Here is a 25,932-nt window from a genome sequence, read left to right as displayed (position 1 = left end):
GAAGGCAAAAGAAGTTGGAATGCAACTGAGAATCAGCTACCCAGCAAAATTGAACATCCTCCTCCAGGGAAAAAGATGGACTTTAAATGAACTGGGGGAATTTCAAATGTTCCTGTTAAAATGGTCAGAGCTGAATAGGAAGTTTGATCTTCAAATATAGGACTTAGGTGAAGCATAGGGAGTGGAGGAGAAGGGTAAAATATTAGGAGCTTAATGATGATGAACTACATGTATTCCTGCATAGAAAAATGATACTGATAATATAATAATAAAAAATATATTATATTATAATAATATAATAATAAACTTCTCATTTAATAGAGCAGGTAGAAGGAGCTTTTATAGATGAATCACAGGAGAGAGATGAATTTGAAGATATAATATATGGTAAAAATGGAGTCAATGGCTAAAAGGGAAATGTAATGGGAGTAAGAGAAAGGAAAGGTGGAATAGGCTAAGATATTTCGTACAATAAGATTTTTTTTTCATTGCAATGAACTATTGCAATGATATGGAAGGGGGTAGGTAAGGGGAATGAGGGAACCTTCACTCTCATCAGAGGTGGCTAGGAGAGGAAACAGCATATATACACAGTGGGGTATAGACATCTAGAGTAAGAAGGAGAGAAGGGGGATGGGGAGGGGGAATGTGAGTGATGGAAGAGTGGGTGGACTGTGGGGGGAGAGTGGTCAGATATAACACATTTTCTTTTTTACTTCTTGCAAGGGACTGGGATTAGATGGCCTGTCCAGGACCACAGGGCTGGATGGTTGCTGGGTCTTAGGGGTGGTATTTGGGCTTGGGGCCTCTTGGCCCCAGAGCCAGGGATCTGTCTGCTGTGCCACTCAACTGTCCTACAGAACATTTAAGAAGAGGGACAGAGTGAAAGGAGAGAGAAAATGTAGGATATGGTAGTGGGGAAGTACGAATAGAGGGAGTTCTGATCAGCAATGGCAACAGTAGAAAAATATGGAAGTAGCTTTTGTGATGGACTTATCATAAAGAATGTGATCCACGCTGTGAACTCATCCAACCTTTCTGGAGAGAAATTTGGAACTACGCCCAAAGGGCAACTAAAATGAGCATACCCTTTGACCCAGCAATACCACTACTGGGTCTATACCCTGAAGAGATGATGAAAAAGGGTAAAAACATCACTTGTACAAAAATATTCATATCAGCCCTGTTTGTGGTGGCAAAGAATTGGAAATCAAGTAAATGTCCTTCAATTGGGGAATGGCTTAGCAAACTGTGGTATATGTATGTCATGGAACACTATTGTTCTATTAGAAACCAGGAGGGATGGGAATTCAGGGGAGCCTGGAGGGAATTGCATGAATTGATGCTGAGTGAGATGAGCAGAACCAGAAAAACACTGTATACCCTAACAGCAACATGGGGGTGATGTTCAACCTTGATGGATTCACTCATTCCATCAGTGCAACAGTCAGGGACAATTCTGGACTGTCTGCAATGGAGAATAGCATCTGTATCCAGATAAAGAGCTGTGGAGTTTGAACAAAGTTCAAGTACTATTCCCTTTAATTTAGGAAAAAAAACATATTTTATTGTCTGATCTTGTTATCTCTAAGACTTTTTGTTTCTTCCTTAAGGATATGATTTCATCACACTCAATTTGGATCAATGTACAACATGGAAACAAAGGGATGGGGGGAGGGAAGCAATAAGATAGGGGGAAAAATTGTAAAGCTCAAACAACTCAAAATCTTTAATAAAAAAAAAAGAATGTGATCCACCCACAACAGAGCTGATGGTGTTGGAACACAGACTGTAGCACATTTATTATTATGATTATGATTATTATGATTATTATGATTATTATGATTATTTAGGGGGGTGTTTGCAGGGGGAGGTGACTTGCCTAGATCCGCACAGCTGGGTGATTGTTGGGTGTCTGAGGTCATATTTGAACCCAAGTGCTCCTGACTCCAGGGCTGGTTGGTGCTTTCTCTGCAACATATAGTCTCAGTTGGTTGCCTAGATCACTGAAAGTTTGTGATTTGCCAGGGTGACACCTCCCATATGTGTGAGAAGTGTAATTTGATCTTAGGTTTTCCTGGATTTTTGTACTACACCTCCTACACCTCCACTACACCTCCTACTATTATTATTATTATTTTATTTTATTTTGTTTTGTTTTTGTTTGTTTTTACAGGGCAGTGGTGTTGACTTGCCCAAGGTCACAAGCTGGGTGATTATTGGGTATCTGGGGCTGGATTTGAGCTCAGGTGCTCCTGACTCCAGGGCCAGTGCTCTATCCACTGCACCACCTAGCTGCCCCTATTATATTATTATTATTATTATTATTATTATTATTATTATTATTTAATTTTTTCTCTTTCCTTTACTTTGTTGCTCATAAGGGTTGATATTTTGGGGGGAGGGTAATTATGTTTACTCTTAAACAAGATTTTAGTAATGTATAAAAAAGTGATTTGTACTAAAATGAAAATAAATGAATAAATATAAAAATTTTTTTAAATTAAAAAAGTAGTATAGAATAATAAGGTGTGAATTGCTTGTGATCTAACACTAGAGAGTATGTATGTATGCTTATACTATCATACAATTAGATCTAAAAAGGTCCTAAGAAGATATCTAGTACAAGTCTGTTTTCTTACAGACTCAAAAACTGATACCATGGAGATGTGTGACTTGTCTGAGATCACATAATAAGTGTTAGATTTGTGATTTGAACCTCAGGTCCTCTAATGTCAAACTCAGTTTTCCACTAGGATGCCTGGCAGTATCATCACAAGATTCATCACTTGTAATAAAATGTTTCCATCTAAAAATAGGACCTACATGTGTAATTTTATTAATAAAAAGAATTCCTGACTTAAGAAGATTCCTGTACCAGTACAGGTTGGTACTTTCTCTGCAACATATAGTCTCAGTTGGTTGCCTAGATCACTGAAAGTTTGTGATTTGCCAGGGTGACACCTCCCATATGTGTGAGAAGTGTAATTTGATCTTAGGTTTTCCTGGATTTTTGTACTATGTACAAAAATGTATGTACTATGCTGCCTCTAAACATGGATGGAAATTATTTATAACATTTATAATGTTACTATACTTTTAAATTTTATGAAATGCATTACTGGAAAACTGTCAAGATTGGGTTAAGGATGCTTAATCGTCAGGGGCCAATAGTTCTTCAAAATTAGAACCTCTGGATTTGGTCAGAAGAGGTGCTAGAAAGGTATGACACCTCTAAAGATGTCAATCCTTCCATTTATTTGGGTGCTAATATGGGAAGACCAGAACAGAAGTTAAGGGAAGATGCAAGTGGAAGAGCTGGTTTTGAGATCAGACAAGAAAATCATTGAAGACAAACTGTATAAAGAACCACATCATAAAGATAATATTCAAGACTTTAAAATATCACTGCTATTTAGAGGTAAGGGAATCAAGTTTAGATAAAGTTGAGCTGCTAATTTGTGATGAAGAAGCACAGCTAAAGGAACAATGAAAAGATAAAATCCTGTATATGTATACTATATAGAGAATGCTAGACTGAAAACCCAGACATAGATGATTCAGGAATGAGAATAAAACTTCACAGGAAGGTTTGGAAGATGTCTATTCTTCTGCAAACTAATTTTAAGCTTTTATGCCCCCCCACCTTTTAATAGCCAGTAAAGTTTTTGAACCCTAAATGATCTCAACTGAATTGAGAGAGATATGTATGCAATATGATAGGGGAGAGAATAAAAATTTTCCCTGATATCTAGTAAATATTGGTGGTCAGTGGGGTCCAGAGACAGAAGGTCTTTTTGTTCATGAGAAATATTTTTTCACATATACTTGTGCATGTATTTAGATGCACCTATATCTTAACATGGGCAGGTCAGTGGCACAGTGGATAGAGTCTTAGACCTAGAGTTAGGAAGACTCATCTTGCTGAGTCTCTTTTGCAAGGCAATGGGGTTAAGTGACTTGCCCAAGGTCACACAGCTAGGTAATTATTAAGTGTCTGAGGCCAGATTTGAAATCGGGTACTGCTGACTCCAGGGCCGGTGCTCTATCCACTGTGCCACCTAGCCACCCCCATCTTCCTGAGTCTCAAAGTTAGCCTCAGACACTTACTAACTGGGTGATCCTGAGCAAGTCACTTAACCATTTTTTGTCTCAGTTTCCTCATCTGTAAAATGAGCTGGAGAAGGCAATGGCAAAATACTCCAGCCAGAACAATTGCCAAAAAAATTCCAAATGGGATCAAGAAAAGTCTGATATGTCTGAAAAGCAACTATTTGAATGTATTCCTTATTTAAATTTGTTAATAATTACAAAATACTTTGCTAGTTCTCTTTGGCCACTTTCCAGTTCTAGAGGATTGTTCCAGAATTCTCCTATTTATCTAAAAGTCCTATAAAAACACTGTAAGAAAACCCCAGAAATCTATGACCAGTCTGGATAATCTAAGATCATGATCAATAGATACAATAAAGACCAAGATGCAGGGAAAAAACTCTTAGGAGACCTGAATCTTAGTCATTTAACCTTTTTGATCTTGAGAAATAAGAAATGCCAGATTCTACTGCTGTAAACCAAATGCACAATTTTTGATTGTGAAAATTAGCTCTTTGAATTAAAACTTTATTGATAAAACTAAGTTTGAAAATTTCTCCTCAAGGAATAAGTAGATATTCACCTAAACTGATCTAGCACACAAGAAAATATCAAGGTACTGTCTGAAAAATGTGCCAAGTGCTTTGTAGATATCTTATCTGAGTCTCAAGATCCTAAGAGATAGGCACTATTATCACCCTCAAGAAAGAGAGTTTAAGTGACTTACCTAAAGTCATATAGCTAGTAAGTGTCTGAGGCTGAGTTGAACAGAAACCTTCTCTGAAGTCAGGAAGACTCATCTTTTTTTTTTTAGTAGTCTCTTTTTTTGGTTGTTTATTTTTTTCACATTACTACAATAGTCTTGTTGTAAAGGTAAATACCCCCCCCCAAAGATAGAGAAACTCAAGAAAAATAAAGGGAAAGAAGGGAAAAAAAGTGTACTTCAGTCTGTATTCAGATGCCATTAGCTCTATCTTTGGTATGGATCTCAATTTTTAATCATAACTCCATCAGAGAAATTGCTTCAATTTTTTTCCCCATAGTTGCTATTGCCAGCTATATTTCCCTCCATCCTATTCTTCTCTACTCTCACTTATTCTATTCTCTCTCTCCTTTCACCCTGTCCCTCTTCAAAAGTGTGTTATATATGACTACCTTCTCCCATGATCTTCCCTCTCTTCTATCACCTCCACCCCTCTTCCCTCTCCCTGTCCCCTTTCTCCTATCCCTTTCCTCCCCATTTTTCCAATAGGGTAAGAAAGATTTCTATACTCTACTGAGAATGTTTGTTATTTCCTCTCTGAGCCACTTTCAATGAGAGAAAAGGCTTATTCATTCTACCTTACCCTCCCCTCTTCCACTCCATTGCAAAAGCTTTTTCTTGCCTCTTTTACATGAAATAATTTAACCCATTCCACCTCTCCTTTCCCTTTCTCCCAATACATTCCTTTCTTGCCCATTAATTTTATCTTTATAATACATTTTACTTACATATTCAGCTCCCTTCTGTGCTATATATATATATATATATATATATATATATATATATATATATATAATCTTTCTAACTGCTCTAATTAATGAGAAGGTTTACATGAATTCCTGCATAGGAAGATGATATTGCTACATGAGTTGTCAATATCATCTTCCTATGCAGGAACATAAGCAGATCAGCATCATTAAATCCCTCATAATTTGCCCTTCCCATCTACCCTTGCTATGCTTCACCTGAGTCCTGTTCTTGAAGATCAAACTTTCTGTTCAGCTCTGGTCATTTCAACAGAAAAGTTTGAAAGTCCTCTGTTTCATAGAAAGTTTGTCTTTTCCCCTGAAAGAGTATGTTTAGTTTTGCCAGGTAATTGATTCTCATTTGTATTGCAAGCTCTTTTGCCTTTTGGAATATCATATTCCAAGCACTGTAAGCCCTTAATGTAGAAGCTGCTAAATCTTGTGTTATCCTCACTGTAGCTTTACAATATTTGAATTTTTTCTTTCTGGCTGCTTATAGTATTTTCTCCTTAACTTGAGAGTTCTGGAATTTGGCTAAAATGTTCCTGGGAGTTTTTAATTTTGGGATCTCTTTCAGGAGGTGATTGGTGGATTCCTCAATTTCTATTTTACCCTCTGCTTCTGAAATATCAGGGTAATTTTCCTGCAGAATTTCTTGAAAAATGAAGTCCAGGTTCTTTTCCCGGTCATGACTTTCAGGCAGTCCAATAATTTTTAAATAGCCTCTCTGGGATCTGTTTTCCATGTCAGTTGTTTTTCTAATGAGATATTTCACATTTTCTTTTAGTTTTTCATTCTTTTAGTTTCATTGTTTCTTGATTTCTCATAAAGTCATTAGCTTCCCTTAGTTTCATCCTACATTGGGAGAAATTGTTTTCTTCAGAGAACTTTTTTATCTCCTTTTTCATCAGATCAATTCTGCTTTTTAAGGCATTCTTTTTTTTTTTTTAGGTTTTTACAAGGCAAATGGGGTTAAGTGGCTTGCCCAAGGTCACACAACTAGGCAATCATTAAATGTCTGAGTTTGGATTTGAACTCAGGTACTCCTGACTCCAAGGCTGGTGCTCTATCCACTGAGCTACCCAGCTGCCCCCTTTCTAAGGTGTTCTTCTCATCATTGACATTTTGGACTGCTTTTTCCATTTCACCTAAACTGTTAAGATGTTTTTTTCTTCAGTTTTTTTAATTTCCTTCACCAAGCTGCTGATTTGGTTTTCATGATTTTCCTGTGTCACTCTCATTTCTCATCCCAGTTTTTCCTCTACCTCCCTCAATTGATTTTCAAAATCTTTTTTGAGCTCTTCCATAAGCTGAGACAATTCCTATTTATTTTGGAGGCTTTGGATACAGAAGCTTTGATTTTTGTCATCTTATGAGTATATATTTTGAAGTTCCATGAGAGGAATAATTGTCTATGGTTGGATTTTTTTTCTTCTATAATTAGCTCATTATCCCACTTTATGACTTGATTTTAACTCTTTGTTAAGGTGGGGCTCTGCTTCCAGGGTAGAAGGCACACTGTCCCTACCTGTTTTTTAGCTCTGGGACCTTACGAGAGGCTTTGACTGCCCTCCTGGCCTATGCTCTGGTCTATGGATGACCAGAAGCACTCCCTTCTGCCCTGGAACTGTGAGGAAGGTCTCTATCCTCTTTGGCAGAAAAGCTCCCCTTTCTGAGCCTGGAATCTGAGTATGGGCAAAACAACAGAGTTTTGCTTCAGAGAAAGATAGCAGAGAGACATCTGCATTCTCCCTCAACTCCCTTACTCATCTGTGGGCTGAGTGCCCTGAAAGCAGGTGCTAGGTGACTCTGCGGGTCTAGTTTTTGATTCCTGGGGCCAGGGCTGCACCATGGCCTGGATTGGACTGAGTTCCATGCTCACTCTGGTGCAGCAGAGTTTTCTGGTTGATCTTCCAAGTTGTCCTTCACAATTCCTGAACTGAGAAGTCTGGAAACCACTATTGCTGCCAGACCCAGGACCCTGGTGCCCTATGGGATGTTCCCTGGATGGCTGGAGCTAGTTTGTTTCAACCCCAGTGTTATAGACCTTTCCTGTGGATCTCCCAAGTCGTCTTGGTTTGTAAAATTGTTTCACTCAGTGTTTCTGGGTTCTGCCACTCTAGAATTTGGTTAGAGTCATTATTTAAAGAGTTTAAGGAGTCATTTGGAGTGGTTTGGAGGAGAGCTTCTAGGATTTCCTGCCTTCACTCCACCGTCATGGCTCCACCCCCCAAAGTCTCATCTTCTTGAGAATGAATTTGGCCTCAGAAACTTAGTAACTCTGTGACCTTCAACAAGTCTTTTAACCCTGTTTGCTTCAGCTTCCTCATTGGTCAAATGAGTTGGAGAAGGAAATGGAAAACCACTCCAATGTTTTTGCCATGAAAACCCCAAATAGGGTCATGAAGAGCTGAAAACAAATTAAAACAAGTAGATAACAGCAATGACTCCCAAGCTCCAAGCCCAGAACTCTGTCCATTACTCCATTTCACTGTTTAAGACCACCTGAAGGTGATGTGCCAGGTTTCTGTTTATTCACTCCCTCAGATGGAAGAAGAGGAGGAAGAGGAGGAGGAGGAGAAAAAGTTGATGTTGGTTCAGGCCCTCAATTTCAAGATAATAACCACAACATAAATAAAAAGTATTTATATAGCACCTTAAAATTTGTATGGAACTTTACACTCTCTAATTCCTCTGAGCCTCCATTATGTAATATGAGTACCATCACCACACAGATGAGGAAGCTCAAAAGGGTCAAGTGATTTACCCAGAGTCACAAAGCTAATAGATATCAAAGACAGGATTTAATCTCAGTTGTTCTTAACCCCAAAGTCAGAATTCTAACCCCTCTACCTTGCTTCTTTCAATAGAATGTAAAGTCAACTAGATTTCAATTACCTGCATCTGAAGTTCAAGGACTATCAGCAATAAATAGAGGGAACTCTGTAGTTTACGTGGTGTGTTTCTTGAGAATGGAAGAACAGTGGAGAAAGCTAATGGCCGCATCTAGGCAATCAGTTACAGGGTAGCATTCTATCCCTAAAATGAGCAACAGTCTAGTTCTGAAACAGCATCTAATAGCAGGGTGAAAAGCTGCCCTTCTTTCCTGGGGTGGGGGTTGGGGCAGGAGGGACGAATATCTATTGGGGCATGGAATGAAATGTTGATAGCCACAAAAGTATCATACATTTTATATCAGATTTTTCTAAAACACACATAAATCATCAAAATAACTCTGAGGTTTCACCCCATACTGAGCAAATTGACAAAAATGATGGAAGATGGGAATAGTTGGAGGGTTTACATTGCTAGTGTGGCTATGAATTGGTCCATCCATTCTGGAAAGCAATTTTGTATTAAGCAAAGGAAGAAAGTGACCTAAATGGTCATATTCTATAACCTAAAGGTCTTACTGTTAGTCATATACCAAAAGCAGGTCAAAAGGAAAAAAAAAGGTACACTATATATCTAAGTTTTTATGACAACATTCTTTGTGATTAAAAAAAACAGTGAACAAAGTAATGCCTATTGATTGATTAAATGGCTTAAAAAAACTCTGGTATATGATTATGATAGAATTTTGATTAATATGAAAAATTCTGAGAAACATAGGAACACTTATATGAACTGATTCAAAGTAATCAGAAACAGGAAAACAATATATTCAATGACTATCGCAATTTAAATTGAAAGAACATAAAAAATCAAAACGGAATGCCATGTTATTATAATGACCAAATGTGACTTCAGTGAAAAAGATATGACAATGTACCTCTCTCTTCTCTTTAGAAAAGAAGGGCCTGTGGAATACAACTTGTACTCTCAGACTTGACTAATATATTAATTAGATTTACTGACTTGATGTTCTTTCTCTTTCTTTTTTACACTTCAATATAAGAGAAAACTCTCTGGAAGAAGGAGGGAATGGGATATATTGGGAAATGAAGGTATTGTAAAAAAGTTAATAGTCTTTAAAAGTAAAATAAACTTCTAAATAAATCTGTATCTTACATTGATGCATATTTTGTATATCTCAGTTTTATAGGCCCTTATTGTCCTTTCTTTGTGTAGGGAAGTTAATTTGCCAGAGGCATTTCTAGAAATACTGTTTTTGTCATGTAAACATAACTACTTAATAATAATCAAACTTGGTCCTAAACAAAATATGAGAAGGCACTTTGATTAGCAGAGTGAGGGACCATTGGAGTGGGTTTCTACATATAATATCAAACTTTCTCAATATATTAGTTACCTTTTTTGATTTTACCCTCTTTTTAATTGTCAAAATTAAAATAATACAAAAACGTTAAAATTTATTTTTAGAAGCAGCACTTTGTTGCAGGCAAATTTCAAAACTTCTTTTAAAAATGTTTTTAAATAATACTTTTTTGGGGGGTTAATACAAAATCTCATTGGGTTTTTTTAGGGATCATTTTTTGTTTCAAACTTTTCCTTCCAAATAGTTTCACTGTGGTAGTAAAATAACTAGAAGAAAAAGATTTGTCCTGTCAAGAAGCATTAAAGCAACACTATGGCACTTAGGATAATGCTTTGTTCAAAGGGATTTATAATCATTAATTATTTAATCCACTTCACCTCCCAGTTGAGGTAGGTCCATATTATCATCCTCATTCTAAATACTGAAATAGACAATGTACAAGGTTAAGTGATTTGTCCAAGGTTAAGTAGCATGCCATAGGGAAAGTCAGTCTGCTTAGCACCCAGCTCCCAATTCAACTTTCGTAATGCCAAGGAAGAACACACACAGAAGAACTGGAATGTTTCCTTCAGGAACTTCAGATGCTGTCCCAAAATTCATCTCCAAAAACTCGAAGTCCTTCCCTAAAATCTTTTACCTAGATAGATCAGTACAACTGACAACAAAGGAGATGTGGACTGAAGCAAATTCAAAGAAATACTCAGGACCAAAGCAATCCAAATATTGGCCACCTGCTTGAGACTGGAAGGGAAAGTCCTTCACATTGGCTTCATGCTTCTCAAAAGAAAAAAAAAATCCTAAACGAGCGATTTACCTAAGAAATGCAAAGGGCAAAGTAATCCCTCATCCTACTATGATGGCCGACTTTGGAAACGAAGAACTAACATAGCACTTTTGCTGCAGATGAATTTCAGAACTTGAACAAAAGAAAAGTCCTTGCAGATAATAGAGAAGCTTCCTCTATCTGACAAAGAAACTCTACCTCCAAATTAAGGAAGCTTCCTGGGTGCAATGAAGGAGTGGACCACAGGCAAGAGATCCAGGCCACAGTCATTGCCTTAAGATTGTTTTTATCAGCTGGACCGTTAGAGCAGAAATAAATCGTGCCCGCGTTCACAATGTCAAACAATTGATGGCGACAGCCCAAGAGTATAGTAACAGCCCGAGCGCTTCTGGGGTCTGCCCGGGTCCCCGCTGCTCACGGGGGCCGGGACCGCCGCTGCCAGCCTGGGGCCCGGAGGCTGCAGGGGCACGCCGTGCATGGGCGAGGTTGCAGTGGTCGTCAGGAGGGAGGGAGTGGGGCTCTTTGGTCGCAGCCCCGGGCTCCGGGCCCCCTGCCGAGTGTTGCCGCCGTTCCCCTGCTCCCACGAGGCCCGGGGCCAGCCCGGCCCTTCCAGGTCTCTCCTCGGAACTGCCGCTGGACCTGGGCAGAGGCATGTGTGGGGCATGGACAGCGGCACAGGCGTGGGCGCTGCGTGGCACCCAGGTCTCCCGGGCTCCAGAGGAGACGGGCACGCCTGCCCCTTTCCTTCTCCACCAACCCCCCGGTCTGAACCCCCGGAATCCGGGCTCCGAGCCCCCCCTCCGCCCCTCTCCCCACTCGCCTCGGGGACTGACTCACCTGAGCCGGTAAGGTGGAGCAGGAGCGGGCGGCCCCTGCTGGAGACCGCGGAGAGGTCGCTCTGCGAGCGGCCTCGGGGGCTGGGGTCGCCGGGCAGTCTGCGGGCCCCGGAGGGAGGCTGCGGAGGAGGCGCCGGCGGGGCCGCCCGGCCGGCCTCGGGAGCCCAGGCCGCCGCCCGCCCTTCCTCCGGCTCCGCCGCCTCCCTGCTCGTCTCCTCGCCCTTCCTGGGGGGCTGCGGGGGCTCCGGGGTCGCTCGTCTGCCCTCCTCGGCCATCCCCGCCCCGGGCCGACACGGCGGGGGCTCCGGGAGAGCCCAAGCGGCCGGCAGGGCTCCCGGCTCCGAGGCCGGGGGGCGGGCAGCGGGCCCGAGGGGGGCTGCGCGAGCGCCCCGAGAGAAGCGGGGAGAGGCTGGCTCCTCCGGGTCCGGCAGCAGAGCTGGTCTTCGCGGGAAGAGAAGGAGCAGGGAGGGTGGGCAGGGGAGGGCAGATGCCAGCGAGGAAGGCAGGAGGAAGAGGAGAAGGAGGAAGAAGATGAAAAAAAAGAGAAAAGTTTACACAGGAAGGAGCCGCCTACAGCTGGCCCTGGTTAGCACCAGCATTTGGGGTATGGACAGTTGGTGCCCCCAGAGATGCTTGCCACAATTGTCTTGGCCAACCCCATTCTCTCTCTCTCTCTCTCTCTCTCTCTCTCTCTCTCTCTCTCTCTCTCTCCCCCTCTCTCTCCCTTTCCCTGGCTCCCTCCCTCCCCCCCTCCGTCCCTCATCTGTTTCCACCTCTCCTTTACTCTCTCTTTCTTCCCCTCCTTCTCCACCCTCTTGCCCTCTCTTCCCCGCCCCACCACTTTGTCTCTCCTCTCTCCCTGTCTCTCTGTCTCTGTCTCTCTGTCTCTATCTCTGTCTCTGTCTCTCTCTCTCTCTCCTTCTCCCTCATCTCTTTCCACCTCTCCCTTCCTCTCTCTTTCTCCCTCTCCTTCTCCTCCCTCTTGCTCTCTTTCCTCCCTCTTTGTCTCTCCTCTCTCCCTGTCTCTCTGTCTCTTTGTCTCTCTCTCTCTGACTGTCTGTCTCTGTGTCTCTCTCCCCCTCCCCCCTCCCCATCTGTTTCTACCTCACCCTTCCCCTCTTTCTCCATCTCCTCCTCCCTCTCTTCTCCCTCCTGTCTTTGTCTCTCCTCTCTCCCTGTGTCTCTCTGTCTCTGTCTCTCTTTCCCTCTCCCCATGTTTCCACCTCTCCCTTCCTCTCTTTTTACCTTTCCTCCTCCTCCTCCTCCTCCCTCTCTTTCCACCCCACCCTGTTCTTTATCTCTCCTCTCTCCCTGTCTCTCTCTCTGTCTCTCTCTGTCTCTCTCTGTCTCTCTCTCTCTCTCTCTCTCTCTCTCACACACACACACACACACACACACACACACACACACACACACCCCACTCCTCCAAATTTTAGAAGTTGGTTTTCTTCTGGGGTGAGCATGGAACACTTTGTTACCCCCCAGACAATATTCAGAAGCTAAGAGTTCTTGCTTCATGAAAACAGAGGCTTGTTCAGGACCAGACAATCCCAGTTTGGAATCATGAAATATTAGAGATGGACAGAAACTGAGAATTCATCTAGTCTATCTTCCTTATAGTTGGCCATGGAGAATCTCAAAACCATCTTCTGACTCCTGATCCAGTGCTGTTTTCATAACACAACAGTTACTTCTTGCTAAAATTTCAGTGCATGCCTGGGTAAAATGAAGATGAATATTGAAAGGTCTTTCTAAAGTGTTTAGGGGGGGAGGAGAGGGAGAGAGAGGTGAACAAAGATTGGGGGAGAGATTGTTGTTGGCCTCTATTCACCTATTCAATGAAATAAATTTATATTTAAGATCATTTTCATCTCTAAAGATCTGACAATTTGTTGTTTGGAATTTTAGTGGCATGTTAGGACTTTTGGCTAAACATTGATGAAGAAGATTACATGTCAATAATTCAAGAATCTGTGCTTTTTAAAATATAGGTGTTTAGACGATTCACAAAGATCACAACTCCTCTACAATTCGGTAGATAGCCTTCAGATATACAATAGCAAAACCAAAAAAAAAATCATCTCTCCTGTAACCAACTTTGTGGTGAATCTCTCCTACTAGAGCTGTGAATTGGTCTAATCATTCTGTGAAAGTTTTGAATTAAGATGAGAAAGTGATTAAAATGTTCGTAACTTTTCAATCAGAGATTCCACTGACAGGCTTATACCTCAAGCAGTTAAAGGAAAAAAAGGGTCCCATATAAAGTGTTTTGACAATTTTTTTATAGTAGCCAAGAACTGCAGCTATAGATCTATTAAGAAATAATAAAACACATGAACTGAATGGAATATTAAGTAGAAATTTTAAACATGAAAAAATACAATGGAAGACATATGAAGTGATGCATGGTGAAGTAAATAGAACCAAGAAAAAGTATATACAATGATCACAGCAACGTGTATGGAAAATCAAAGACAAATGAAGGGAATAGTGTGAAATTACAAAAGGAAAAAAAAATGAGAAAATGCACACATCTCTCCTTTGCAGAAATAGGAGATTATGACAATGGAACATTGCATATCAGAGTATGCATTGTTTTTGCTGAATTATTTTTTTCTCCCTTTACAACAAGTGATGTCTCATTGGATAGGGGAAGGAACTGTACTAAACCTTTGGGACATCTGGCATGGGGAAATAAAAGTGATAAAAATAAAAAAGTATCAATAAAAACAAGAATAATTTCTAACCTCAGTCATGGCTGATGTAGCTTTGGAAACAGAAAGCTTTTAATCTGATTAAAATTAATATTTACCCTTAATATTGACCAGACAATGATGCTACACAAGTAAGTCTTACTTACTGTTTTTCTTCACTAATACAATCTGACCTTTATCTTCATCATGAATCTTTTCCTCTCTACCCCCCCACTACCATTCTCCCTACCTAAAAAGCACTTCCCTATATGATCACAATTCTCCTCTTCAAATTCACTGTCTAAGACCTCCTACTGACTAGGTTACCAAATAACTTTATTAGTCTTGGGTGTGTGTGTGTCAGTCAGGCAATATACATTTATTAAACCCCTACTCACTGTGCTAAGGACACAAAGAAGTTAAAAGACAATCCCTGACCTCAAGGAACCCACAATGGGAGACAAGATGAAAGCTATAAATCAACAAGTTATATGTAGATAAATCGAAAATAATCTACAGAAGGAAGGCATTAAGAAAAGGGGGGGCTGAAAAAGGGTTCTTGTAGAAGAAAGGACTTTAGCTGAGTCTTGAAGAAAACCAGAAAAGTCAAGAGGCATAGATGAAGAAGGAGGGAGCTTCAGGTAAGGAGGACAACCAATAAAAATATCTGGAGTTCAAAGATGAAGTGTCTTGTCTGAGGAACAGGGAGAAGGCCAGTGTCATTAGGTCTTAGAGTATGTGGTGAAGTACAAAGTGTTAAGAAGGAAAGATTGGAGGGAGAAAGTTATAAAGGGTTTTGAACACCAAACAAAGAAATTTGTATTTATGTTTGGAGGTGATAAGAAGCTACACAAGTTGATTTAGGAGGGGTGGAATGATCAGACCTGTTCTTTAGAAGGATATCACTTTGACAGTTAAATAAGAGAAAGAACTGGAATAAGAAGCCACTTGTAAGCAGGTCAACCAGCTGGTTGTTGTAATGCTCTAGGTTTGAGGTGATGAAGGTCTGCACCAGAATAGTAGAAAAGATATTATGAAGATAAAATGAACAAGTCTTGGCAATAGATTACATAGTGGTAAGAGTGGAAAGTCAAGTGTGTGTGTGTAAGTATGTATGTAGTTAAAAATGGAGGCAGCTAATTGGCTCAATGAATAGTGTACTAGACCTGTTATCAGGAAGATCTGAGTTCAAATCTAGATTCAGACACATACTAGCTGCATAATTCTGAACAAGTTACTTGAGCTCTATTTGCCTCAATCCTCTGGAGAAAGAAATGGCAAACCACTCCACTATCTTTGCCAAGAAAACCTCATAATGGAGTCATGAAGAGTCAAATACAACTGCACAATAAAATAAGTTGAAATGGTTAAACTTTACCTTAGAATCATAGAATATTAGAGTCAAAGAAACCTTAAAAGATCAATCTCTCCAACCCTTTTATTTTACAAATGAAAGACAGGATGATCTCATGGACTTTGGAATCATGAAGATCTGGAGTCAAATCCTACCTTTGTTGTCTGTGGGATAGGGCAAAGGAACTAAACCTCTTTGAATCACAGTTTCCTCATCTGTAAAATAAGGATGTTGGACATTTACATCTATGAATCTCTGTTTCATCTTTGCTTCTTTCATTTCTTAAATTATAAGATCCTTCAAGGTAGGGACCATGAATTCTACCTTCTTATCAAATTCTCAATATAGAGACTGCCATGATATTCATTGAGTATTTAATAAATGTCAACCAATTAGCAAACTGGTGGCAAAGAAAGTCATTTAATTCAATTTCCTTTAAATACACATATATTTAAGTGCCATTAGTTTGTTCTCCCCCAAATATTTTTGTAGAAACCAGTATGTCTCAGTAACTGAAAATAAAAGCTGTTGTATTACTACATTCCCCATATCAAAAGTGTATGTAGTCACTGATCTTAGTCACATGTTGAAGGTTTAAGGTGACATGAAAAGCATCCAATGAAAGTGGTTTCATTGAGTTTCACTGCTCTTTCAAAAATATGACTAACAGCATTTTTTCTTGCCATTTTGTAAAACAATCACAAAGAAAATCCACAAACTGCTATGGGCTGGCATCTTAATCTATCTCATTTTAGACATGTGGAAAGAAGATTTCCATTCAAGACTTTTAAAGAAAAAAAACAAAGTTTAGTAGTTTATTTTATTTCAAAGGAGCATGATATTTAAGGAAAACTCCCACAATGATAGAAACATGCAAACATAAATTTTTATACATAATTAATTTTTGAATAATACAATTTTCTTATTAAATACTAAGCTTCTGTCCTATGTTGCATATTTCCTTTGCATAATGCATGTAGGTTTATAAACAACAATTTTCCAAAGGAGAGAAAAGGAATCAAGGTGGCCATCAAAAATGAAAGACAGAATTCAAATGAGGTAATATAAAGGTCAATATAGAATCATAGGACTAAGGAATGTTAGAATTGGAATGAATCTCTAAGGACCATCCCCTTATGAAGTCTATTTTCTTGGTTTTAGGGATTATTTTGGATGGGTAGATAAAAAAGATAAAACTATTACATAGCAAGTGGTGGCAGAGTTAGCACTGAAACTCAAGTCCCTCGAGGCAATGAAACAGAGTAAGAACTTGCTAAAACTTTTCAGTAACAAAATGAAAGTAAGTGAAAATGTTTTAGTAAATGTAGAATACTGTTGGAAATCACACACACACACACACACACACACACACACACACAAACACACGTGTACACACAGACCCCATTCTCACTTCTTCAGAGGTTTCCAAATAAGCAAAACAAAACAAAACAAATCACCCTTCTTTGTATTCTTTCCTCATAAGCACTTAGCTCTTTGGGTAGGATAAAAGTAAAAGAGGTTTCTGTCATAAGGAGTTAATCTATCTAAATGAAGAGAAAATACTATGCATGAAAAAAAGATGTAGTATATAATTCAGTTTCTTTACTTACTGGATATCAGATAACTGTTGTTTTGTGTTTTGTGTTTTGTATTTTGAATTTGAGCTGAAATTGGGCAATACATGATGAGTGTATATAGTTAAATGATAAATTTTGGAGTATAAATCTTAAATGATATAGTAACTGGGAAAAAGGAAAGGTTGATATTTGGGGTAGTAATTAGAAAGAGGGAAGAGTTGACATTTGAGTAAATCTTTGAAAGATGAATAAAGTTTGTGTAATTGGAGGAAAGTAGGGAAGGCCTTCCTGAATGGGAAGGGCAGGGAGAAAGCATAACCTGAATATAGATATGAGTGAAAAAAGAAGAAAAAGGAGGAGGAGGAAGAGGAGGAGGAGAAAAGGAAGAGGAAGAAGAAGAAGACAGTTTGGAGAATGAGGAGGAAAAAGAATAAGGAAGAAGAGGAGGAGGAGGAGGAAGAAGAAGAAGAAAAAAGGAGAACAGGAAGAGGATAATAATCAATGCTTATTAAATGAATGAAAATAAATATAACAAAGAGGTTTGTTGGGTGAAATAGAAGAAAAAAGAGTTGGAGACAGAAACTTTCTAGAAATCTAGGCATAACCTGAGAAAGTCAGGCTAGCCATTCAGGCTCCACCCACCATAAAATTTGCAAATTATCATATATAAAATATGACAGTAACAGTGATTCACAATTTGCTTAGCAGTTTATCTACAGCTAAAGATGTCCAGAGAGAGCTTTAAGCTCCTAGGGAAATTCAGACATTTGGCCTAAAGAAAACTCTGGACCAGTCTCCAAGAACCTTTTCTCTACCACTACATTTGTGAGTCTCAACCCCAGGCTATGGAAAAGGGAGAAGAGGTTCCATGACCATGCATCACAACTTTGGTAAAGCTTAAGAGTGCAAAGTCAGAAAGACAATCATTTGAATTCCACTTTGGATACTATGACTACGGGTAAGTCAGTTAATCCTTCTTTGCCTTAATCATTAATAAATCAACAATCATTTATTAATTAACTATATGCTAGGCACTGTATGAAACATCAGGGGATACAAAAAAAGACAATGATACCTGTGAGTACTCTCTTTGTTGAAATGCTCCAATGAGATAATGTATATAAAGTGCATTACAAACCTTAAAATGCTTTGCAAATTTCAGCTATTATGGATATACTATCAGTAGATGCAAAATAGAAAATGTTGTACCATGTGTCTCCCCTGGCTTTACCTTGTACTTCAATTCAATTTCATGTATTATTGATGGTATTGATTTCCTATTATGTTCAAGGTTCTATGAGGAAAACTATACAACTTATCATCTTCAGTTTTGGTTCTTCAGTTTTGATTTGCCTATAAATATCTGTCTAAAAGACTTTGATTTGGTAAGGTCCTGATTTTCTTTGTCTTCTTCATCTCTTCTTTCTCCTCCTCCTCCTTTCTTCTTTCTGCTCTTCCTCTCTTCTCCCTCTTCCTTCTTCTTTCTTCTTCTCCTCCATCACTGTATCATTTATACCGTTCTTTCTATTCTCTCACTACTTTGACTCAAACTTAGTCATCTTTCCTAGCATTGATGAAATTAACTCCTTGTGAGAGGGAGAGGAGAGAGGGAATTTGGAACTCAAATTTTTTTTTTAAAATTCTACAAGTATTAAAAATCATTTTAAAATGTAATTGAGAAAAAGGAAAATGAAAACATTATTTTAAAAAATAGATTCTACCTTCATGACTATACCCTGATATCTCTAATGATTGTTTAGTCATTTAGTCTTACTTTATATTATTGAATCCCCATAAACATTTTCTCCCTCCTTTAGAGATTTGTAGTAGTTTCTCAATATCCTATGGATTAGGTACATTAGTCTCACCCTTGCCATTGAAAATCTTCAATAATGTACCTCAGATTACCTCACTCTCCTCTATTTTTTTTATTTTCAAACAAATTTCCTCAATGTTTATTCCTCTTTCAAGACTAATTCTCCTTGCCCTACCTGAACCTGAGAAGCTGTCTCTTTCTCTTCCATTATTTAAAGTGCTCTCAAATTCAACTTTACCAGAAATAATAACTAAACAAAATGAAGTGACTCCCCCTCATAAAACCTGACTTTATCTGACCATGAAACTCTCATGACTATCACCCCCAGTGTCTGGCTTACAAATGCACTAGGCTTGTGTACCACATAAATATTTAATTGAATCTATTTATACATTTGTTCAATGCTTATTATTTAGTTGCTTCTAACTTCTCAGCACATGCATCTACAACAGTACTGTCTGTCTTCACTTATAAACCATCATAGCAGTGATTTCTAACCCTGTTTTCCACAATATTCCAAAATGTGAGCATTTAACCTATGGAATATCAGTTTGGGACAAGGAGCAAAGATAGTATATTATGGCACTCAATTAAAATAATGCCTCTAGAAAACAGAGATGATGCCCATCTAATCTAATCTTTCAGAATTAAATAAACAGATTTAGAGAGATCTTTCTGAAGAGATCTAAAACAATGTGAAGATCAAAAAGCATTTAACAAATGTTTTGGGAAAAACAATTATAATATAGACTTAAAAGCTTTAGACTGGAGAAAAAAAATCATATGATTTAACACTCTTCATTTTTAAAAATAAGGAAACTGAGGCCCAAAGAAGAAAGGTCATACAGATATAATGTTGATTATACTTCACATATGTGTTATAGAAGAGATCCAATGACATTTTGAAGTATATTGCTGTCATATGTCATGACTTTCCCCCTTTTGGTCCTTTAGAGTACTTTACAAACTATAAAGGACTTTTTCCTTTACATGTCCCAGATTAAAGTCATAAAATCCTCTTATTTCAAAAACATATAGATCTTTCATACATTAATAACCTTTACAAGAAATTGACATTGGGGGGCGGCTAGGTGGCATAGTGGATAAAGCACTGGCCTTGGAGTCAGGAGTACCTGGGTTCAAATCCAGTCTCAGACACTTAATAATTACCTAGCTGTGTGGCCTTGGGCAAGCCACTTAGCCCCATTTGCCTTGCAAAAAAAAAAAAAACCTAAAAAAACAAACAAACAAAAAAAGAAATTGACATTGACAGAGATCTCACTACATTATTGAGATAACTTAAACCATTTTGGATAGCTTTTAATAACTAGAGATTTCCATCATATTTTGAACACATATCCATCACTTTATAACCTACATCACTGCTCGTTGTTCTGCCCTCTGGATTATGTAGACCAGAGGCCAACTACACTCCCAATTGTGGCCTGAAGCAGATTAAAATGTAATTTCTATCTTTTAATGTGCTGATGTATTAATAACAAAAAAAAATATATAACTATGTGAGGTTTTCTAAGTCAATATGTGGCCCATGGGGACCTTTATATATGGTCTGGTGGTCCCTAGTTCTATTTGAGTTTATTATTAAACTGTCCACTGCCAGGATTCATTTCATCGCCTAGTTTGTAGTTTCTATGACTTTTTTCATGATAAGTTTCCTTCTTAGAACTTTGTAACTACATGTCTTCCTTCCATGGGAGAATAGAAATGAATTTATATTGCTTACTATAGAAAATATACATTAATCTACCCATTTATACATGCCAGACCTATCAGAACTTGTGGTCTTCAGGTCTTGCTTCTGAGAATCCAGTCACTTCTATGCCACCACGAGGTCTAAGAGGACTTTCATGGTCACTGAGTTAATATAAAAAGAACTAAGTGGGTGCCAATGAAATTTCATTTGAAATTTTTCTTCAAAATAAAAAAGTATACATGCGTATGAATATGTGAATATTGATGTCACAACTAGATTAGAATGCCAGGTGTGGAGTCATCAAGCCCTGAGTTCAAATATAGGCTCAGACATTTCCTTAGTTATGTGACCCTGTAAAATAAGCTAGAGAAGGAAAAGGTAAACTGCTCCAGTATCTTTGCCCAAAAGACCCCAAATGGGGTCAGATAGGACTTAAAGAGAACAATAACAACAATAGAATTCACATGTAGAATCCCAAAGGAAAATTATGAATATCTTAGGGTCTTTGATGATCAATTGAGAAAACAAATTTTTGAACAGAAAATGTCTCATCTCTGAAGTATATGGTACCTTACTCTTCAGGAAGTTCCAGGGTGGGGTATCCTGAAGAAATGGGGATGGGGAAGTGGGGAGGTGGAGTGGGTTTCTCTTACCTCTGCTTTGTATCTCCCCTACCCCCCATGGGGCATGGGGTGGGGGGTGGTGTTAGAATGTAAACTCTTTCACATGACTTCATTTTTGTCTTGGTAGAGAAAAACTATACCACTGAGAGCCATCTTCTCTGGCAAATATAATGGACTGTCATAATAGGAAGTAGATTCACGTTCTCTCTTGCTCTGGGTTTTTAAACACAGATTTAGATGATAATTGTACCAGGTAAATTGTACTGGGGATTTTTATGCAGGTAATATTGGACTCATCAGTCTCTGAATTCCTTTCCAGATCTAAAGTTCTGTGATCAACTAAAAGCAGTATATAAAGAATACCCACAAATTTTACTCTCCACCCATTTCCTACTCCCTCCCACTTGTCTGTCGGGCCCACACATTTTACTTACCCTTAATCACATTTTCCAACCATTTCACCTACTCAAATAGTTTCTCCTACCTATCAATAATCTACCACTTTCCCATACTCTACCTGCTTGGTTTTTTTTATCTACCCACTCCTATTATATATCCATTCACTTCCTATAGAATTGTTCTTTCTTTTTCTTCACTTCTTTTTAACTCACTATGTAAGTCTTTTGTTGATTGTTTTTTTCAATATTACCTGTCTTGGACTTTTTATATGTTGCCTTTACTCCTTCATCCTTGTTCTTCCTTTATTTTCATGTCAATTTTATTCTACTTTTTCTGCTGATTTTTCCTCCAATCATGTTTCTTTTTTTTGTGGAGAGAGGGGAGTTTCTTTCTCTTTTTTTCTTGCTTCACTCTCTCTTTTAAAATCTTTTTCCTATCATTTTCTTTAGTTTCCATACTTCTATTTTTGATTGGGTTTTTTTTTTTTGTCTTTTCCTTTGTCACCTGAAGACCTTCTCTCTTCCCCTCCTTCTTCCCCCTCACTTTAAAGCCAGGATTCTAAACATATTTGGTATCAAGGAATATTTTAATAGCCAGATGAAGCCTATAGACTCCTCAGAAAGAATTTTTTTACATGTATAAAATAAAATACATAGAATTACAAAGACAACAAATTATATTGAAATACCATTATCAAAATACCCTTTTTCTTTGGTAATGGTCCAAGGTTTAAGAGCACCTATAGAAAGAAAGAAGCTGTTTTTCTCACTCAATAGTGAATATATACCATCCAGAATGGGATAAAGAGCAGGGACTACAGGTGATAGAAGGGATAAGAATAATGCCTCCCTGTCTATCCTTCCATCCATTCTTAGGCATTATTATTTATTACTTGGGTTCATTAATTTTTTTCCAGTGGTAGGAAAAAGAATGAAAAGAGTGTGGCACAGTAGAAAGAGCATTGAATTTATAATCAGAAGACTTGGGTTCAAATACTGTCTCTTCTGCTCATATTCCCTTGATGAGTTTATTGATTACACTGAATCTCAGTTTTCTCATAAGTAAACTGAACCAAATAATCTTTAAAATATCTTCCAGTGTTACATATATGATCTTATGAGTAGCATTAAAGAAATCCTGGAAGAGGTCAAAATCTTTTATAACTTAGAAAGGAGTCTTGGGAGCTGCCATGACTAAAAAATTATTGATGAGATTTTCTGAACTTAACTGGGGTCATCCTCAGATAACAGGCATACTGACAACCACTGAGCTGGTACTCTATCTAAGCCCTTCCTACTCAGAAGGACCTGCCAGAACTTATGGTCTCCTGGCCTAGTCCCTGAGAATCTAGGGTCACCTCCACACCAAAATGGGGCCTGCGAATAGGATTTTCATGGACATTAAGATACCATAAAAAGAGCTAAGTGAGTTCCAATGAAATTTCATTTGAAAATTTTTTTTCCAAAATCAAAAAGTACACCCATGTGCATGAATGTGTGTATATTGATGTCACTTATGATGCAAATGTTTCATTTCTTTCTCAGCCCACTTCAGGGAACTTCTGGGAATTGCCCCAGGCTGGCTTGTGGCAGTCATCCAACTCTCCTATTTGAAATTCAAAATGTGTCCCACAGAGTACCTCAGATATCAGCTCCACTCTAAGCCGCTAAAGATATCCCTGAGGACAACAGAAGTAAGTGTGACTGCTTCCTCTGGCAGAACCAAAGGAGTCTGACAAAGCTAGCAGAAACTGGACCCAACCCCCTTTCAACAGTGGGAATGGGACCAGGGGGGGAGATTTTTCCATACAAGGTTACCCAAATGGTAAGCAACAAATTAGACTGCCACATATTTCTGTAAGGAAGAGAACTATAACTAAGCATTTTGTTACTTCTGAGGAGAGCTAGCTGTACTCTTTTATTTCATTGTTCCCCAAATGGGTTTCCTAAGAACTTAGGAACTTTACCAACAGTTGGATGTGGTCATACCAGGGCAAGGAGTTGACATGTTCCCCAGGGCCAGTCAGTGATTCTCTATTCCCAAAAAAGGCCCATGAAGCTGGATACTTACATGACAGGAGCCTCCCTCAGTAGATAATGGGGGGCAGCTAAATGGCACAGTGGATAGAGCACTGCTTTTGACACCAGGAGGATGAGAGTTAGAAACTAGCCTCAGATACTTGGTACTCACTAGTTGTGTGACCTTGGCCAAGTCACTTAACCCTGATTGCCTCATATCCAGAGCCATCTCCAGTTGTCCTGATTCAGATCTGGCCCCTGGACCCAGATGGCTTTGGGGGAGAAAGTAAGGCTGGTGACTTAGCAGGACATTCCCTCACTCAAATCTAATTCATGTGTTTGTTATGGCATCACCTCCCTGATGTCATGGTCTTCTTTGAGAATGAAAGACAAACATCATCAACAGGGAGTAGACCGGGGGCAGCTAGGTGGTGCAGTAGATAGAGCACCAGCCCTAGAGTCAGGAGTACCTGAGTTCAAATCCAGCTTCAGACACTTAATAATTACCTAGCTATGTGGCCTTGGGCAAACCACTTAACCCCATTTGCCTTGCAAAAACCTAAAAAAAAAAAAAGCAAAAAAAAAAAACATGGAGTGGACCATGGATCATAAACTCTGAATGACATATGTGGCAATTGAAGCTGGAGTTTGAGCCAGGTTCCCCTAGTGGTTCAAAGCAGTCATAGGGCTTAGGTAATTTAGGTGACTTCCCTTCCCTGTTCTTCAGGCACATTTGACCATTCTTCTTCTCTCCCCTCCCACCCCAAGATTTCAATTATAGCTCCCCTCTGCTGACTTATTTTGGGCAGATTCTTTCCCTTTATGCATTTGGGATATTGGGAGTTCAGTGACTCAAAGTAATTTGATCTTTAAAAACTCTGTGCTATGAGCTCAGGTTGTTGTTATTGTCATTGTTGTTCAGTCTTCTCTGATTTTTTGTGACCCCTTGCTGTTGTTGTTGTGTTACCAAAATATGTATCCAGCTAAAGGTTTTAGGGGTTCAAGAAAATGTGAAAATTCACTTAAAAGATTGATTCTGACCCAGAAGAATTTGGGGACCAAAAACATTTTATGTAGATATTGCAGAGGTTTGCAGCTAAGGGGAGAGAGAGGGAGATTAGAAGCAGCAGTAACAGCAATAGCCATGAGAGGAGAAGAAGTAAGGAGGGTATAAAGGTATGAGAGTTTCCCTGAGGAATCACACTCCCCAAGAGTGGATGGGCCTTCCAAAGGAAGACTAGCTACTCAACTGAGTAGAGGGTGAACTTTTAAAGGGATGAGAAGACCAGTTAATTAGGTATACATCCATGGGGGTAGTAACTCAAAAGACTTAATCCTTTCAGACTAGGGCAGGGATCCATTGTTTTGTTGAGAGGGGCTTGTCTTGTGCCTAGGGCATGGATTTGCCTAATCTTTGCAAGTTCATTGACCTCATCCACAATCTTTGACCTCATCAGTTGGTGTTGTTTTGGCAAAGATACTGGAAGTAGTTTGCCATTTTTTTTTCCAGTTCATTTACCTTTTTTTTTTTTTTGCAGAAAACTAGAGCAAACAGTTTAAAGTGACATGGCCTGGATCACACAACTAGTAAGTGTCAGAAGTCAGATTGGAAGTCAGAAAGATGACTTTCTTTCCTGACTTCAGACCTGGTCTCAGTCTACTGTTATCACCTAACTGCCCATAAAAGTGCCTAATGAGGAAAACAATGGTTTTCACATGGAAAGCTGACTCTCTTAGCCAGTTGACTTGCTGATGATATGAATGGTGGCATAAACTTTGGAGCAGGGTCTTTATGGAAATTACTTGCAAAGAGCTATAATCCTACAGAAATCTCCAACGTAATGTCCTTTTAGAAATTACTGTGTGGTGTGTGGGCATAATGTGGTAGATATGTAATGAGATATAACTGCTTCTGGGGAGGTTGAGCTGGTTCACTTGAGGTAGGGAGTTTTGATCAGAAGCTATTGATTGTTGTTTGGTCCATCTGTTTTCAGGGAAATTATTCCCCGGGTAAAGTTTACTGCTTTTCTTCTAGTTATTTACTCTTTCTGTTTCTTCCTCAAAAGCTATAATTTCATTTTTTTATCTATTGTCTCATTGTTTCCAGATATTCTTGTGGTTGTTATAGAAAATTCTTTTCTATTTTTTCTTTTGCTTGTAGCTGTTATAGATTTACTCCTTCTTTTGAGGAATCTCTAGATAGAAAATAATTTTAATATTAATCAACATTATCTTTGATTTCCTCATGCCTCCAGCTTTGGTTCCTTAAGTTGACTTTGTGCCAGAGCCTGGGTCTGC

General features: G+C 38.8%; 1 protein-coding gene across 3 annotated transcripts in view; it reads right to left on the bottom strand.

Annotated features, from left to right (window-relative positions):
* PHACTR2 (phosphatase and actin regulator 2) overlaps positions 1 to 11,736 on the bottom strand; it is a 348,693-nt gene extending 336,957 nt beyond the window's left edge. For all 3 annotated transcript variants that reach the window (XM_074187749.1, XM_074187745.1, XM_074187747.1), the window contains exon 1: positions 11,442 to 11,736. In XM_074187749.1, coding sequence (XP_074043850.1) covers positions 11,442 to 11,715 — 274 coding nt within the window. In that variant the 5' untranslated portion in view covers positions 11,716 to 11,736. The remainder of the gene's footprint in view (positions 1 to 11,441) is intronic.
* Positions 11,737 to 25,932: the final 14,196 nt, after the last annotated feature.

This window comes from Macrotis lagotis, chromosome 5 (genome assembly GCF_037893015.1).
Source record: "Macrotis lagotis isolate mMagLag1 chromosome 5, bilby.v1.9.chrom.fasta, whole genome shotgun sequence".
Classification (NCBI taxonomy): Eukaryota; Metazoa; Chordata; class Mammalia; order Peramelemorphia; family Peramelidae; genus Macrotis; species Macrotis lagotis.
Note: the sequence above shows the minus strand (reverse complement) of the source record. Positions and strands in the feature narration are given on the sequence as shown.